An 18787-nucleotide genomic window follows, 5' to 3' on the forward strand; every position below is an offset into this window, starting at 1 on the left:
GACATAAGCAACTGATAATGTAGGAAACAACAGAGAATTGTACATAATCATTTGCATGGATGTACCAACACATTTGCAACATGTCCAAAAAAAATGAGAAACTGCTTTTTTGATGTGCACAAGTGACAATGATGTGAAGATTAAACAAGCAGTTTTGAGAATTTCAATTTTGATCTGAAAAATGTACCAAAGCGACTGAGAAAAACTGTAATATATTTACTATGCAGGATAAAGTAAAAAGATGACATAGAAATAAGGGAGCAGAAGAGACAGAAATGAGCGATGGATGGACTCCAGCAAAGGCTACAGCAGGGTTGTCATGTTACACACTCGGTGTCTTAGGTCCTGGTTCGGCTATAACATGAGGTACCCAACTCACACTTGTGGCATTAAGCATTTCAGTGATTGGATGATGGATTTCATTCATGTTGAAACACTTAAGAGTTATAATAGAAATTCAAAAAACGGTTGCCTTGTAAAATACAAACATAAGTTGTTGTGCAGAATATTGCATCATTTTTTCAATTGTAAAAATATGTTTCTCTACAAGATGCAGAACTTTAAAACTAACATTTTTATATGCGTACAGTATAGTAAATCTAATTAGACCCTCCAGAAAAACGTGATTATGCGATCGCATGAATTCCCGCATTGATCACCACAATGCCGCTGATTATGAGGGGGTCAATTATTTCCCAAACAGCCGCATAATCCCCACAAAACAGCGCATAATTCTGGCAAGAATCTCACATTTCCACGAAAAAAAAAGAAATATGCGGGTCCTGCTTGATTTCACAATTTCCGCATAAAATGAGAAAACTATAACCAATATAAATGGAGTTGTGAGTGAGTTTTTATGTGACGCCCGGCCTGAAGTCATCAGTTCGCGCATTCACACAGACACACTAGAAGCACGAGCTGATGCGGAGCGCGGCGCCAGTGTTGCCAACTTAGCGACTTTCTCGCGAAATCTAGCGACTTTCCAAAGCGTCCTAGCGACTTTTTTTGTCAAAAGCGACGAGCCACAAATCTAGCGACTTTTTCTGCCGTTTTGGAGACTGACAGGAAAACTCGGATCATTCTGCAGTTACTGTTTTCAACGAGCAGCGGATGCTGCTGTGAGGTTCTCCCTCTCCCAAAGCACAGGCTGTCAGTCCAGTAGTCCAGCAGTCCCAGTGTCTGATTAGAGGACACATCCCTCCGCGACCAGCCGGCAGGTGAATAGCACATATTTTTGCATATTTCACAACTATTCGCATACTTTGCAACTTTCCGCAATTTCCCCGCATAAAATGGCACAAAAACCCCGCATATTTATTCGCATAATACAGGATTTTAGCCGGCATAATCAACGATTTTTGCCCGCGTTTTTCTGGAGGGTCTATCTCGTGTAACTGTAATACTGTGATCCACTTAATAGTTTAGAATGTCACCTGAATGACAAAATGACAAGATGATGCTGTAACTCTAGTGTGTCTCAGTGAGCTCTGATAACATCCTCTGCAAGCACCAGGCAGGAATTGGTCAAACGGGCAAGTTAATAGTGTAAAGAGTGAAACAAATCCAATAACTCTTCAAGTCCCAACAATGTTACGTTTACCCTTCAGTTACTTCTTGTTGTCAGAACACCTGCAGAGGAAATTGCACTGCTCATGTCTGGTTATTCAGTCAAACTGTATGTGATGAGATGCTTGTGTGTGTGTGTGTGTGTGTGTGTGTGTGTGTGTGTGTGTGTGTGTGTGTGTGTGTGTGTGTGTGTGTGTGTGTGTGTTCTTGTACTTGCTACAAGGTGTGTACCATTTTCTGCATTTAACTATCAAAGTGAGGACATTTTTACAAAGTGAGGACATTTTGGCCGGTCCTCACTTTGAAACAGCCATGTTTGAGGGTGAAGACTTGTTTTTAGAGAACAGGTATGAATTGAGGTTTGGTTAGGGTTAGGGTAAGGATTAAGTTTAGGCAATCAGTTGTGATGGTTAAGGTTAGGGTAAGGCTCTAGGAAATGCATTACGCCTATGGATGTCCTCACTAAGATAGAAGTACAAACATGTGTGTGTGTGTGTGTGTGTGTGTGTGTGTGTGTGTGTGTGTGTGTGTGTGTGTGTGTGTGTGTGTCAGTGTGTGTTACAGAGTGTCCTCAGAGCAGGGAGTCCAGTGTGTTGAACTCTCCTCACCAAGGTTCAGTCTGCAGTATGGAGAGAGAGAGTCCTGAACCAGGAGAGGCCAGCGCAGATGAGTCACTGCACTACCAGGACTACTACCCCCACAGCTACTCCCACAGGGTAAATATATCTCAGTACACCCCCAGTTACTCCCATAGGATATACACTACCAGTCAAAAGTTTTAGAACGTTCCAATTTTTCCATTTTTTAAATTAAAATTCGAGTAGTTTAAGTCCAATGAATAGTTTGAAATGGTACAAAGGTAAGTGGTGAACTTGTCATGCCCCCTCCCGCTCCTGTGCTCCGGCTCGTCTGGAAAAGCGCAGCTGAGCAATCAGCTCTATATAAAGCCTGGCTTTCCCTCAACTCTTTGCTGGATCATTGCTACACGCTTCAAGCTGGATACACGCTGCACTCCCTCACGAGCACACCGCTGTTTTGGACTGTATGGATTATCTTGCCTTATCATCACCGCTCCTCCGTTGTGCACCCCCTGTTTTCCTGCTCCGGATCTGCCCGTCCCTCGGTCCTCTCCGCATCCTCGCCACCGGCCCTCTCAGCTCTGCTCCCCACCTCGTCTCCTGATTCCCTGGACGTGCTGTGATTCACCTCTCCCCGTTTTAGTTTAGCCCTCACCACGGCCGTCTGGTCCGCCCTCAGTTTAGTTTTGTTTTGTTTTGCCCCCCGTTCTGTTAATTCCCGTGCCTCCCTTATGGAGTGCTTCCTTGTTTAGTTTTCGGTTTAATAAATTCTTATTAACTCACCCGCCTGCCTGTTTTCCTGCTGCATGGGTTCTAAACGCCCGGTACATGACAGAACTGCCAGAGGTTGAAAATAAGGTAAGGTTACCGAAAACTGGAAAATAATATAATTTCAGAATTACACAATGAAAGTGGTGCTACCAAATCCTACAGGTGTCCCAACTTGTCTTGATCATTTACAATCCCCTCTGTCTGCATAAAAGTAGTGTTGGAACACACCGTGGCACCATACCCTCCAGAGCATTATTTAAACAGCATTGTACTGCAGAAAATAGTGTGTTGCTATAAAAATGGAGAGGAAAGGATGGTTCCTCAGTGTGTGACACGAACTGTCAAACACGGAAAAGGACACATGATGATCTGGGGCCGTTTCGCTGGATCCAGGGTCGGTGACTTGTACAGAGGAACCCTCAAACAAAACAGCTACCACAGCATTCTGTAGCGCCATGCAGTACCCTCTGATATGCTCCTAGTTGGTCAGGGGTTCATCCTACAGCAAGATAATGACCCAAAAACATAAATCCAAGCTTTGCCAGAACTTCCTGAGGAAAAAAGAACAAGATGGCAAGCTTGAAAACGTGGAGTGGTCCACACAGTCTCCAGACTTAAACCCCATGTAGCTGGTTTGGGATGAACTAGACAGAAGAGTGAAAGCAAAGCTACCTGCAATTGCTGCACATTTATGGGAACTTCTGTAACAGAACTGGCAAGAACCTTCCAAGGAATGTTTGATTTCCATTGTGGAAAGAATGCCATGAGTGCGTTCAGCTGTTATATCTGCCAAAGATAACTACTTTGATAAGTCAAAAGTTTAGAATACATTTTGGTTTCTAAATTGATTTTTTTAAACTTCATTTGTTCTATGCTTTCATTTCAAAGTTCAATGAGATATTAACATGCATAATTTCCAATAAAAAATGGAAAAACTGGGGTGTTGTAAAACTTTTGACCAGTAGTGTACCACTGTACTCCCACAGCTACTCCCATAGAGTAAATATACCTCAATACCCTCATATCTGACATCGTAGCATATGATGAATTTAGAACACTGCTATCACCACATAGTAAGTAAATACCCAAACGGCTTCTACAATGTACGTAAATACATAATACACCCCTAGTATAAATATATACCAGGACTGCCCACACAACTGTCCTCAATAGGGTGAATACAGACAACATTCAACATGAATACACACCACATTTACTTTACAGCTACCCCAACAGGGTAAATACTGTGTGTACCACTATAACCCCCATATGGCAATTATACCCAATACCGTCAAAGCCTGGGGTTTAAATTGACAGGAGCCCACCGCTGGCCTTGGCCTCCTGATATCACAGTCCTGCCAGTCTTTCTGTAAGACATCATTACTAACTCACATATAACTTTGAAATCTGTTTTCAGACAACATGCTGTGCTGAACAAGCAAATATAGAATGTTGTCTTTTTTTTTCTTTTTTCTTTCAGCTGCAGCATCACACAGCAGGAGAATCTTTGCTGTCTCCAAACTCAGAGAGACAATTTACACAGGTGGCACAGCAGCAGCAGCTCCATTAACTATTTACACCTTGTCTCATTGTGATCTTACACAGCCAACCGAAATGCCTTTGTGCAGAGCAAATGCGCAGATTTGCAGTTTCTAAACTGAAATGAAACAAAGTGGATGAACACAGCTCAGGATACATCCTATGCCATCAGAGCTGTCCAAAAACTTTTTTTTTCAGCAAACATTCAAATACTGTCTCCTTGGAAGAATTTTTCTAATGAAGGAAGCTTCAGTTTTGCATTTTGTAACACAATGATATTTGCAGCAGTAGCTTATTATATTACGGCATGCAATCATCAGTTAAATACAAACAACAGTTTTTTAAAAACTCAGGACTCCACGGTGCTTCAGAGAGGTCAATGTTTTTTCTTCAAATTTCTTTAAAATGTTACTTTGTCCAGTTTGCTAAAATTACAGAGAACACAGTACAATATTCAAATGAATTTGAAATTTCACCATACCATGGAGATGAATGGAATTTAGTTTTTTTTTAGTTTAAAGAATAACATATAGAAAATACAGCTGCAATGTCTCCTTCCACAAGCAGTGCTCTCATTACTCAAACCACATTTACGGAACACAGTTTTCCAGTGTGTAAGGTTCGCGGACGCCAAGTCGCCCAAAGCGACCAGAACGATGTCCGGGCGATAAACAGATACAATTTATACATTTCTCATCACCCGGCTGGGCAACAAGCATTTTATAAATAAATAAATTGAAAGATTTATAACTTTTCGCTTTGTTCTGTGCAGGCAGTGTTGCCAACTTAGCGACTTTCCAAAGCTTTTTGTCAAAAGTGACTAGCGACAAATCTAGCGACTTCTTCTGCCGTTTTGGAGACTCTGATAGGAAAACTCGGATCATTCTGCAGTTAGTTTTCAACAAGCAGCAGGTGCTGCTGTGAGCCCCTCCCCCTCCCAAAGCACAGGCTGTCAGGGGCTCGACACACAGGAAGCGACAGTTGAGGGGGGAATGCGAAAGTTATGGCAACAGGAGATAAATTCAACACATGGTGCATGAAGGCAGGCGATAGCGACACGTCGCGCTGTGCAAAAGCACAGATCACTTGTCTCCCTCACTTCTGATTGGCTGTGAAATTAGAGGGATTTTTTACGTTTTCAGAGTTTCATGACAGAAAAGCATAAAGATGATGAGCCAGAAGATATTGCTTGATTTAGCCGAAATTTTACTGTTGACATTGGCTTATAAAAGTTTACCCTGGTGCCAACCAACTCCCATGCAGCAGCTCTTATATATATATCTCACGACTTATATCCCGTGTATCCCATATATCCCCTCAGTCCAGGGGCTCGACACACAGGAGGAGACAACAGTCGCGCTCCATTAATTTTCTATGGCTGCTGTGCGACGAGACGAACATCGCTTTCCCCCCTCCCAACAACACGATGGCGACATTCGTGCATGTGAAATTTCGCGCGCGTTCACGTAGACGTGCACCCGCTGGCTTGCGATGCGATACAAGAAAGTTGAAAAATGTTCAACTTTTGTCGCTGTCGCCTGGAGCTTCAACCAATCAGCGAGGGTTTCACTCACTGACCAAAGAGCTTACAGCATGTTACACAGTACAGTCCACTCCTATACATTAATGGTCCACTTTGGAAAAAAGTTCTGGGGCGAAAGTAGGCCCGGAATTTTTCTGGATCTTTTCTGAGATCTGGCATCAAATGGTGGTATTCTCCATGCTCTTTCCGAGATTGCAATATGGCATGAACCCAGGGTCATTTCTTTCTTTTATAGGCCAATGTCAAGAGTAAAATTTTGGCTAAATCAAGCAATATCTTCTGGCTCATCATCTTTATGATTTTCTGTCATGAAACTCTTTGAAAACGTAAAAAATCCCTCCAATTTCACAGCCAATCAGAAATGAGGGAGACAAGCAACCTGTGCTTTTGCACAGCGCGCCGTGTGTTGCCGGCGCGCCGTGTGTTGCCGGCGCCTGCCGCGTGTTGCCGGCGCCTGCCGCTGCCAAGTATCGCGCACCGTGTGTTGAATTTATCTCCTGTTGCGATGAATTTCGCATTCCCCCCTCAACTGTTCCTCCCCGTTTGTCGAACAGGAGAACCAGAGTGGCTGCCAACACCTTGGACAACATTATAACAATCCAGATGTGTACATCCTCAGTCAGAGAGTTTGACCCAGATCAAGCTATAGACAGCTGGCTGAGTGGTGCCAAAGCACCCAGGAGACCAGCTCTGATGGAGAGACTGAGAAAAAAATGTAGGCTGGTGGTCCACAGTCAGCCCAGTGCAACTGTGACTCAGGAAGCACCAGACCAGCAGCTGGAAGCAGAAGACCAGCAGCATGCAGCTGCTTAGGAAGATATTGATGAGGAGGAGGAGGAGGAGGAGGAAGTTCAATGGCAAGAGGAAGGCATGGAGGATGATGTTGATGAGGGGTTTCTGGATGATTTCCACCCAGAAATGACTGAGGAAGATGTCGTTGCTGGGCTGAAGAGATTGGCACAATTTGAAGATGTTGATGTAGATGGACATCTAGTTCAACTAAGTTGTGATTGTAAAGATGAATAGAGACTGATTTTTTTTGTAATGAGAAACTGATTATTTCGATTCTAATGGTAAGCAGGTTGTAAGAGAAGAGCTCATTAAAAGAAATTGACTTCCTGAGAAGTTATATTTATTTTTTTATTTTATGTAAACAACGCGAAGTACGGGCCACTAGTTTTTTGTACGGGCTACCAGAAATTTAGATTTGGCAGGAGTTGGTGGCCCGTATTTTCCTGTACGGGCCACCAGAGATTTTAACGAAGCTTACACACTGGTTTTCACTAGAACTCCAGTACTTTCAAGCGAAGACATTGTGCCTATTTCTACTGTCTTCAAGCCCCAGCCTTATTGAAGGAAGTTCCCCTGCACACACATTCATTTCACAGCCTTCAGCTGTAATCCGTGCAGTCATCCTCACTGCTCAAGTATACAGTCATGGAAAAATTATTAGACTGTCCTTGTTTTCTTCAATTTCTTGTTCATTTTAATGCCTGGTACCACTAAAGGTATGCTACCTGAAGAATACAGCAATGAACATGACAAAAAAATGCAGCTGATCACATTATATTTTATGTGTTTTTTGACATGTTCAAGCTTAATTTTAATTCCCAGGGTATATAAGAGGCCATTTCATGTCATAAGCAGCACTGCACATGCAAAGGCCTAGAGTGGTTTCATTCTTACATTCAAGCCGTAGCACAACTCAGAAGTTGTCAGCTCTCACATAATGCCTAAAACAAAATAATTATGTGAAGCCGCAAAGGCCGTTGTCTTGGCACTGCTGGAAATTGGCATGAGTGAGAGACAGGTAGCGAAAAAAACGAAAATTTCCAAGACAGCCATTCATTGTTCATTACGCCAAGATAAAACAAGCAGAACATGGTACTACCATATTTCTAGCTGGTTGCGGCAGGAAACTTCTTTATACCCCATGAGATGACCGTGCATTCATCCTTTCCTTTTCCAAGAATCATTATCAGACCTCCGAAACCTTCAAAATGATTGGGCACTGTCAAGAAATGTGACTTGAAACCGACTTGTTGAAGCTGGTGTGAAGTCACACAGGACACGAAAGAACCCTTTCATTAACGAAAGGCATAGGAAAGCCTGGTTACTCTTTGCTGGGGATCACAAGGATTGGACTGTTGATGATTGGGCTAAGGTTCTCTTCGGTGATGAATTCTATTGTCAGTTGATGTCATGAAACGATGGAGGTGGACTCGAGCAGAGAGCACACTACCAAGGCAGGAGTAAATTGAAGTGTTTTATTGCTCTGGAAATGGATATATGGAGAGGAGTGAGAGGAGTGAGGGTTGCCTGGAAGGGGTGGAACGGAGTGGATCGGGTCGGGGCTCTGGAGCCGGGGATCGGCGGACGCCGTGGGTCCTGGGGGGACCAGAGTGCGGCGGGAGGTGGTGGATGGATCCCTGGCAGCCGGAGACGGACGAGGACAGAGAGCCGGGGAAGAGGCGGGTGCAGGGGGACGTAAGACGCTGACAATCCAGGGGGCTGTGATGGTGGAAGAGCCAGTCGACGGCTGATGTCTCGCGGTCCCGTGGGAGATGCTGAGGGGAATCGCCGGAGGGAAGAGGAGCCGATGGGGACCAGAGGTGTTTCCAGTCGGAGGTTTCGGCTGAGGAATCCAGGAGGCGAGCCGAGGGGAACTGATGCAGAGCCTGAGGCGGATCGAAGCCGGAGTGGCTGGAGAATCCGGAGGCAGAGCCAAGTGGGGAATCCAAGAGGGGGCAAACAGACCGAGTAGAGAGTCCAGGGAAGAAGGAAGAGTGCCGAATGGTTTCTGAGGGGGTCTCAGGGAGGCAGGGCAGGAGAATCCCGGACAGCTGGAGTCTAGGCAGGGCAGAGACACAGAAATGTTAGAAACGTCAAATTTTGCAACGTACCTAGGAATGGCTAGAGAGAACTGACTAGTAAGTCGAGTTCAACAATCTGGCAGGGTGTGGAAGGTTCAGCCGGTCTTTATTGCAGAGGGAGTAATTACGGTGATGAGACGCAGCCGTCCGGGTCTCAGGGAGAGGCTAATCACCTGAGTGGAGGCAGCTGTGAAGCCACACTCCACTCAGGTGCAGCGCTGGGGAGAGAGCAGAGTGAGAGGAGAGCAAGAGAGGGAGAGGGAGAGGAGAGTAGAAGAAGGAGAGGGAGAGGAGAATAAACAGAGGGGGAGTAAAAGGGGGGAGACAGATAGGATGGGAAATTTGGGATGCCAGGTTGGAAGGGGTGAGGAGAGGGCCCTGACAGTTGATGCCCACTCCAGCCAACTTATTGGTTAGGTAGAAACCTGGAGAAGCCTACAAACCAGACTGTCTTGCCCCTACAGTAAAATATGGGAGTGGATCAATGACAATCTGGGGTTGTTTCAGTATGGATGGAACAGGGCAAATGCAATTGTGTGAAGGGCGAATAAATCAGTCTTCTTCCATCAGCTGAAAAACTCTTTCCTGCCTCCAGTGACTGGATTTTTCTAACAAGACAATGCCCCTTGCCACAAGGCAAGGTCACTTGAAGCCTGGATGGAGAACCAGAACACTGGAACCATGTCTTGGCCTACTCAATCACCAGATCTAAATCCAATCAAAAACCTGTGAAAAATCATCAGAAATGGAGTACCATAGGTCCCAAAACAAAGCAAATTTGTTTGAATTTCTGCAATAGAAACGTGTTGCTGTGAACAGCAGAACAATGTCAGAAGCTGGTGGAGATCATGCCAGGATGCATGGCTGCAGTCATCAGAAACAATGGTAATGCAGTCAAGTACTAACTCCGGTGTGTATCATGTGACTAAAATAGACAGAAAAGAATGGAATCCCTAAAAGCACTGTTTTTGGCAGTGCAATGCCATAGTTGAGTGATTTTGATTATTAAGAAAACCATGGAAAATGGCTAGATATCATCTCTGAAATTAAACTCTTATGAATTGTTTTTATTGTTATTATATCTGTCCAAACAAATGTGCCTTTAGTTGTACCAGGCATTAAAATAAACAAATAAAGAAACAATAAAGAAATTGAAGAAAACAAGGGTGGTCTAATAATTTTTTCCATGGCTGTATACTTAACCAGATGAGATGACTGCATGGCTGAAGGCCGTGGGATGAATTTGTGTACAGCGGAACCTTCTTCAATAAAGATGGGGCTCAAAGACCAGAATTAATTTTTTCCATGACTGTATATCACGACTACCCCTACAGATGTATTACTGCAAATTGTGAAGGACAAGTATATATCTTGACCCTCATACTTATACACGCATGATAAATAAAAGCTTGTACCCAACTACACTATTGGCTTACCCCTATAGACATTTACAGTAACATTCCAAAGTTATTACTCACCCAGGCAATTCCATGTTTTCCATGAAAACTCACACTTCTATTCATCTGCTGACATAATTGTACAAGGGTTTTCCAATTGGGCTGCACAGTGGAAAGGTGGTTAGCACTGTCTAGACTGTACTTCTCATTAATATTATCTTCAATTTAAAAAATGCTTTTCTTTCAAAAATAAGGACATTTGTAAGTTTCCAAGTGACCCCAAACTATTGAACGGCACTGTACCCTAGTAGCTGGCCCCTCTGCAGTCAGATTAGAGTCCCTATATTATCAGAGTATCGACATGACGGGTCCAAAAAATTTTGGTCACGTGATCTATAGACGCCATTTTGTTTCCTATTCATGAACGTGGGGTTTTCCTGTTAAAGCTCGTGTCCGGAGTTTGGATCGCAGCGTCTCCCAAAACACTGTTGGTCCCACCCTCCCTCTGATTTCGCCCCTTTATTTGTGCACGCGTGCAGTACCTGAAAGGAGTGCCCGGAGTGCTGCAGCATCTTGCCTGTTTTGCTGTTTTCCACTCTTCTACATTTAGTACATTTAGTAAATAATAAAGGAATTACGTTAGAATTCTGTATTGAGTCTAACTTGTCCTAATACCAAAATAACATGAGTCTGCTAGTACGAACGAGTTAAGTTTCAATATGTGATTACACTCGTGTATTCCTCTCGATGATGTTGTTTATCAAACTTAGTGCATTTACGCATGTATATGTGTTACATTGTTTATTTATTTCTATCTAGAGTTCAGAATTGCATGACTCCTCTGACGAAGAGTATGTCCCAGACGCTCCAACATCTTCCTCCAGAGGTCAGGCATCTAAACGAAGCCGTCAGGCGGGCTATGGAGGCCGTGGTCGGGGAGCGACGCGAGCACCCCGAGCCAAAAAACATCCTGCAGTCTCTTGGCCTGGCAAGCCGTGGGATTGGTAACTTTCTGGAAGTTGCTGATCCCTGATGCTCTCTCCTCCACAAGCAAAACAAATGTGCGCGCGGTTGCGTAGTGCGTAGCTCGCCCACCTCTGCATGGGCTTGCTTGCTGTGCGCGTAACCATTGATTGACAGCATGACAAAGCTGAAGCTCGAATTTGATTGGTCGGCAGCGACCGGCGCTTTTTGGAATAACATGGGGGTCTATGAGAGGAAGGCGGAGCTCATGAATAAATTTTCATATCGCGTCATACTAACATTATATTATAGTATCGAACTAGACTAACACATTTAAGCTTTGTTAAACGATACATAAATTGAAAACAAACGGAAACTCCGGACTCGAGCTTTAACGTTGTTTACACCGCAGAGAGTAATTCTAGGTCCTTTATCGCTTCCTAAATACCTGAAAAATGACGGGCTGTTGTGCCTTTGGGTGCGCAAATCGATCGGAGAAGGGATTCCACATGTTTAGATTTCCCAGTAATAGTGAAAGAAGGAAACTGTGGGAAAATAAAGTCCGGAGAGTGGGATGGAAACCCACTTCATCATGGTTTTTGTGCCAGGTTAGTCCCATGTATGTACTTTCATGTTATGATGTATGGGTGAATGACAGATAGAAAAGTGTGATGTGATTTTAGGCAGTTGTGGTTATTTTGACTTTGACCATTTTCATGCATGGAGATGCATGAACCCCGTTAAACTTAAGTGGCCCGTATGTGCAAACGTATTTTGCTAAATTGACCGAAGCTGCAAACTCAATGATAGAAACATTATACACCCATGGAAAGCTTAGATTCTCATGAATCCGCCGGTATAAACCACTTTTTGATGTGATTACCACAGCAGGTAATATAAACACATTTGTCCAACAAATAACGTAAACAGCAAAACTCACCTTTGACTCCTCATAACTAGTCACAGATGAAAATATTCCACAAAAAACGGCTATAATCCAACCTTGGACATCCAGACAAAACAAGCCAGTAAAATATTTTGTCCAAAACATGTCTTGAAATCAGTAAACAATCCACAAATTGTCACAGTTCCGCTCCTCTGTCCTGTCTGTCTGTCTGTCTGTCTGGTTGTCTCCCATCCTCTCCTCTGCCCTGTCTCTGTCTGGTTGTCTCCCATCCTCTCCTCTGCCCTGTCTCTGTCTGGTTGTCTCCCGTCCACTCCTCTGCCCTGTTTGTCTGGTTGTCTCCCATCCGCTCCTCTGCCCTGTCTCTCCCCCTACAGCTCGGTGCCTGAGTGGAGTCTAGCTTCTCAGCTGACTCCACTCAGGTAATCAACTACCTGCACGGCTCCCGGACAGCTGACGATCATTCACTAACGACTCACCTCTGCAATAAAGACCGGCTCAGCCTTCCACTCCCTGCCAGAGCGTTAAACAAGAACCATGCAGTTCAGTTTGCTCTTGAGCCCTTTTAACAAATCCGTTTGAGTTTCTGCCTGTTTTCTAACGTTGTTTTTTCCTGCTCCTCGTCCTCAGTTCTGCTGTCCGGGATCCCCCGCCATCCTCATTCCCCTCCGGCTCCCCACCGACAGTCGTCACCGGTTTCCCCTGCCTGGACCCCCCACTCCTGCCTGGACCCCCCCACTCCTGCCTGGACCCCCCACTCCTGCCTGGACCCCCACTCCTGCCTGGAACCCCCCGCTCCTGCACCCTGGCTTTCCCCATCTGCCATTATTCATCCCCTCCAATAAATCATTCTACATCTCCTCTGGTCTTGGATGCGTGGCTCTCTGCTCAGGTCCAACCCGCTCATTGTATGACAGAACGCTCTGGCCAGACATGGACCCGGAGAACTCGCCGCCAAGGCCGGACCGGCTCACTCCACCCGACATCAGGCAAGTCCACCAAACCCTCCGTCAACTCACGGTCAATTACCAGAAGATGCTCAGTCAACTCACTGTTTTGACCGGCCAGGTATCCGAGGTAGCTCCCGACCCAGCCCTGTTGGTTCAATACAACCAAGCCTTTCAGGATATTGCCGCCACTAAGGCACATTTGAGCCAAAACATCGCCCTGCTCGCTCAAATTTCCTCATCTTCAGCCCAGCCTGCGCCATCTTCCCCCCCACCAGCCCCAGACCCAGCCAACACCCAGACCCTAACCGATGACACCTCCTCTCCCTTCTGGGGAACCCGACTAGCCTTCAAACCACCATCTAAGAAGCAGCATGTCCCCCGGAAAGGAGACACCCAGTCCCCACCAACCGTGGAGCCGGCCATTGAGCGACCTGGCCGCCAAGGACACCACACCAGGAGGTGCCGTGGCTCCCGGGATCTTGCCCCATCAAGGCCCCTCTTTGACCCTCCACCCGTTGTCCACATGTCGTCCATCCTCCTGTCTCCTGTTTCCCAGAATCAGACCTTCAACCGGACCTCCGTTCCTCACAATCAGACCCAAACCCAAGACACGCCCTGGGACATCTTCTCCTCCTGCGATGAGCACAGCGTTTATTTCAACGCGCTATACGAGTTGTGGGAAAAGTGGAGGGAGGATCCCCAAGACTCAAGCATAACCCTGGGCCGCAAGCTAGCAGGCCAGCGACCCGGATTAGCCAACCACTTACCTGCTTACATCCGTGACTTCTTGAGTGCTCCTCTGAGCGACCCGCCTACTGGCTCCCCTGGCAGCCAACCGGGCCCTGTCTCCCTGCCGCCCATAGAACCACCTGCCAAGCGGCCTGGCCGTCGAAGACGTGAGGCCAGGAGGCACCGTGGCCCCCCGCCTCCAGTCCCCGCGGAGGTCGACGACGCCCCGCCTCCAGTCCCCGCGGAGGTCGACGACGCCCCGCCTCCAGTCCCCGCGACCTCAGTGGCCTTAGAAAGGCATAAGGCCTTCTCTGAGCCCCTTAAGAGGCTCTGCGCCTTCCCTCCAGCTCCGCCCCCGGAGGACCCACCGGACCCGGCTCCGCCCCCGGAGTGGCCCCTCTGCCCTGTCCGGCCCCCGGGCCGTCCGCCGGAGTGGCCCCTCTGACCTGTCCGGCCCCCGGGCCGTCCGCCGGAGCGGCCCCGCCTGTCTGTCAATCCCCAGGACCGTCCTCTGGAGCAGTCTATACTGGCTTTACCGCCCCCGGGCCGTCCCCCTGAACGATCCACCCTGTCTGTCAAGTCCTGGCCCGTCCGGCCTCCAGGCCACCCTCTGAAGCGGGCCCTCCGCCCGGTCCGGTCTCGGCCTGTCCCGCCTTCGGGCTGTCCCCCGGAGCGGTCCCTCCGGCCCACTCATCCCCAGCCAGTCCGACCTACGGTCCGCCCGCCGGAACGGACCTTCCGCCCGCCGGAACGGACTCACCGGCCCACTCATCCCCAGCCAGTCCGACCTACGGTCCGCCCGCCGGAACGGACTCACCGGCCCACTCATCCCCAGCCAGTCCGACCTACGGTCCGCCCGCCGGAACGGACTCACCGGCCCACTCATCCCCAGCCAGTCCGACCTACGGTCCGCCCGCCGGAACGGACCCTCCGCCCTGTCCATCCCCGCCCTGTCCAGCCTACGGTCCGTCCTCCGGAGCGGACCCTCCGCCCTGTCCAGCCTACGGTCCGTCCTCCGGAGCGGACCCTCCGCCCTGTCCAGCCTACGGTCCGTCCTCCGGAGCGGACCCTCCGCCCTGTCCGTCCTCCGGAGCGGACCCTCCGCCCTGTCCGTCCTCCGGAGCGGACCCTCCGCCCTGTCCGTCCTCCGGAGCGGACCCTCCGCCCTGTCCGTCCTCCGGAGCGGACCCTCCGCCCTGTCCGTCCTCCGGAGCGGACCCTCCGCCCTGTCCAGCCTACGGTCCGTCCTCCGGAGCGGACCCTCCGCCCTGCCCTGCCCTCAGTTCGGTCCGGCCCAGTCCTGCCCTGCCCTCAGTTCGGTCCGGCCCAGTCCTTCCCTGCCCTCAGTTCGGTCCGGCCCAGTCCTTCCCTGCCCTCAGTTCGGTCCGGCCCAGTCCAGTCCCCGTCCTGCCCTTCCCTCAGTTCGGTCCGGCCCTGTCCAGTCCCCGTCCTGCCCTTCCCTCAGTTCGGTCCGGTCCTGTCCAGTCCCCGTCCTGCCCTTCCCTCAGTTCGGTCCGGTCCTGTCCAGTCCCCGTCCTGCCCTTCCCTCAGTTCAATCCGGTCCTGTCCAGTCCCCGTCCTGCCCTTCCCTCAATCCGGTCCTGTCCTCAGCTTCGCTCAGCTCTGTCCAGTCCTCAGCTCGGTCCGGTCCTCAGCTTCGCTCAGCTCGGTCCGGTCCTCAGCTTCGCTCAGCCCAGTCCAGTCCTCAGCTTCGCTCAGCCCAGTCCAGTCCTCAGCTTCGCCCAGTCCAGTCCTCAGCTTCGCTCAGTCTTAGTTCAGTCCAGTCCTGCTCTCAGTTCAGTCTTAGTTCAGTCCCTCTCCCATTTCTCTCCCTCCCGTCCTTCCTGTTCCTTCCGTCCCTCCTGTCGTTTCAGTCCCTTTCGTCCTTCCCTCCTGTCTGTTCCCCTTGTTTTCTGCCCTTCCTGTCCTTTTGGTCCCTTCTGTTCCGTCTGGTCCCTGTGTCTGTATGCGTGTCTCTGTCTGCTCCTTGGTTGCCCCGGTAGGTTTGGTTGGGTCCATGGGGCGCCGGGAGGTGCCCGTTGAGGGGGGGTACTGTCACAGTTCCGCTCCTCTGTCCTGTCTGTCTGTCTCGTTGTCTCCCATCCTCTCCTCTGCCCTGTCTCGTTGTCTCCCGTCCGCTCCTCTGCCCTGTTTGTCTGGTTGTCTCCCATCCGCTCCTCTGCCCTGTCTCTCCCCCTACAGCTCGGTGCCTGAGTGGAGTCTAGCTTCTCAGCTGACTCCACTCAGGTAATCAACTACCTGCACGGCTCCCGGACAGCTGACGATCATTCACTAACGACTCACCTCTGCAATAAAGACCGGCTCAGCCTTCCACTCCCTGCCAGAGCGTTAAACAAGAACCATGCAGTTCAGTTTGCTCTCGAGCCCTTTTAACAAATCCGTTTGAGTTTCTGCCTGTTTTCTAACGTTGTTTTTTCCTGCTCCTCGTCCTCAGTTCTGCTGTCCGGGATCCCCCGCCATCCTCATTCCCCTCCGGCTCCCCCCCGACAGTCGTCACCGGTTTCCCCTGCCTGGACCCCCCACTCCTGCCTGGAACCCCCCGCTCCTGCACCCTGGCTTTCCCCATCCGCCATTATTCATCCCCTCCAATAAATCATTCTACATCTCCTCTGGTCTTGGATGCGTGGCTCTCTGCTCGGGTCCAACCCGCTCATTGTATGACACAAATAGCTAGCTTTCGAGCTTCAAATCCCCAGTTGTCGCTACTCTGATAATATAGGGACTCTAAGTCAGATTAGAGTGCCTGTATAACCAGAGTGGCGACAACTGGGGATTTGACGCCATTTTGTTTCCATTCGCTCAATATGGGACACACAGTGCGAGGTGCACATTCACGAAAACTAGCTATTTCTGGATTGCTTAATGATTTCAAGACATGTTTTGGACAAAATATTTTACTGGCTTGTTTTGTCTGGATGTCCAAGGTTGGATTATGGCCGTTTTTGGGGAACATTTTCATCTGTGACTAGTTTTGAGCCTTCAAAAGTGAGTGGTGCTGTTTACGTTATTTGCTGTTTGTTGGACAAATGTGTTTATATTACCCGCTGTGGTAATCACATCTGAAAGTGGTTTATACCGGCGGATTCATGAGAATCTAAGCTTTCCATGGGTGTATAATGTTTCTATCATCGAGTTTGCAGCTTCGGTCAATTTAGGAAAATACGTTTTCCCGTCTGCCTGTACGGTGCTGCAGCTGTTAGCATATGGCTAACAGCGTCCTCATGCTAACGGCGGCTGACAGCCCAGAAACAGGTGAACAACACGGAGCCTGTTCAGGTCATATGAGGCTGATAAGTGACTGCAGGTTGGACGGAAAACAGAAAATAGGAAACAGAAAACTGTCAGCTGTTTGTTGAATTGGAAATCATGTGAATGAACAGGGAGGCTGTTGTTGAAGCTCAGATTATACAACCATTGAAAGCCTACCAGCCACTCTTCAGCGGCCCGTATTTCATGCATCTCCATGCATGAAAATGGTCAAAGTCAAAATAACCACAACTGCCTAAAATCACATCAAACTTTTCTATCTGTCATTCACCCATACATCATAACATGAAAGTACATACATGGGACTAACCTGGCACAAAAACCATGATGAAGTGGGTTTCCATCCCACTCTCCGGACTTTATTTTCCCACAGTTTCATTCTTTCACTACTCCTGGGAAATCTAAACATGTGTAATCCCTTCTCCGATCGATTTGTGCACCCAAAGGCACAACAGCCCGTCATTTTTCAGGTATTTATGAAGCCAAAAAAGACCGAGAATTACTCTCTGCGTTGTAAACAACGTTAACAGGCATAACCGGTGTTCATGAATTGGAAACAAAATGGCTCCTATAGATCATGTGACCAAAATCTTTTGGACCAGTCATGTCGATACTCTGATAATATAGGGACTCTAAGTCAGATTAGAGTGCCTGTATATCAGAGTGGCGACATGACGGGTCCAAAAAATTTTGGTCACGTGATGTATAGACGCCATTTTGTTTCCAATTCATGAACGCCGGGTTTTCCTTTTAACGTTGTTTACACCACAGAGTGTAATTCTAGGTCTTTATTCGCTCCCTAAATACCAGAAAAATGACGGGCTGTTGTGCCTTTGGGTGCACAAATCGGTCAGAGAAGGGATCCCACATGTTTCGGTTTCCCAGTGATCCTGAAAGAAGGAAACTGTGGGAAAATAAAGTCCGGAGAGTGGGATGGAAACCGACTTCATCATGGTTTCTGTGCCAGGTTCGTCCCATGTATGTACTTTCATGTTATGATGTATGGGTGAATGACAGATAGAAAAGTTTTTATGTGATTTTAGGCAGATGTGGTTATTTTGACTTTGACCATTTTCATGCATGGAGATGCATAAAATACGGACCGCTGAAGTTTAACGGGGTAACCCGTTAAACTTCAGCGGCCCATATGTGCGAATGTATTTTGCTAAATTGACCGAAGCTGCAAACTCGATGATGGAAACATTATACACCAATGGAAAGCTTAGATTCTCATGAATCCGCTGGTATAAACCACTTTTTGATGTGATTACAACAGCGAGTAATATAAACACATTTGTCCAACAAACAGCAAATAACGTAAACAGCACAACTCACCTTTGAAGGCTCAAAACTAGTCACAGATGAAAATATTCCACAAAAAACGGCCATAATCCAACCTTGGACATCCAGACAAAACAAGCCAGTAAAATATTTTGTCCAAAACATGTCTTGAAATCAGTAAGCAATCCAGAAATAACTATTTTTCGAGAATGTGCACCTCGCGCTGCGCGTCCCATATTGAGTGAATGGAAACAAAATGGCATCAAATCCCCAGTTGTTGCCACTCTGGTTATACAGGCACTCTAAGTCAGATGAGGTAATACTGCCCTCTTGTGGATAATGTCCACCACCACTTCATGTATCAGTGGAAGGCACTTTGTTTGGTTTTGAATTTGGGTGTTTTCC

The 18787-nt window shown here is 47.8% G+C and overlaps 1 protein-coding gene across 6 annotated transcripts in view; it reads left to right on the plus strand.

Annotated features, from left to right (window-relative positions):
* LOC110959664 (RNA-binding Raly-like protein) overlaps window positions 1-18787 on the plus strand; it is a 99108-nt gene that overhangs the window by 73406 nt on the left and 6915 nt on the right. For 3 of the 6 annotated variants that reach the window (XR_007943792.1, XR_007943793.1, XM_051952247.1), the window contains one exon: window positions 2119-2282. Coding sequence is in view for 4 of the 6 variants with exons in the window: in XM_051952247.1 (XP_051808207.1) it covers window positions 2119-2282 (164 nt within the window). In the remaining 2 variants the exon portion in view is untranslated. The other 3 variants (XM_051952246.1, XM_051952245.1, XM_051952248.1) reach the window with 3 other exon arrangements.

The sequence above is a fragment of the Acanthochromis polyacanthus genome, chromosome 8, assembly GCF_021347895.1.
Source record: "Acanthochromis polyacanthus isolate Apoly-LR-REF ecotype Palm Island chromosome 8, KAUST_Apoly_ChrSc, whole genome shotgun sequence".
Lineage (NCBI taxonomy): Eukaryota > Metazoa > Chordata > Actinopteri > Pomacentridae > Acanthochromis > Acanthochromis polyacanthus.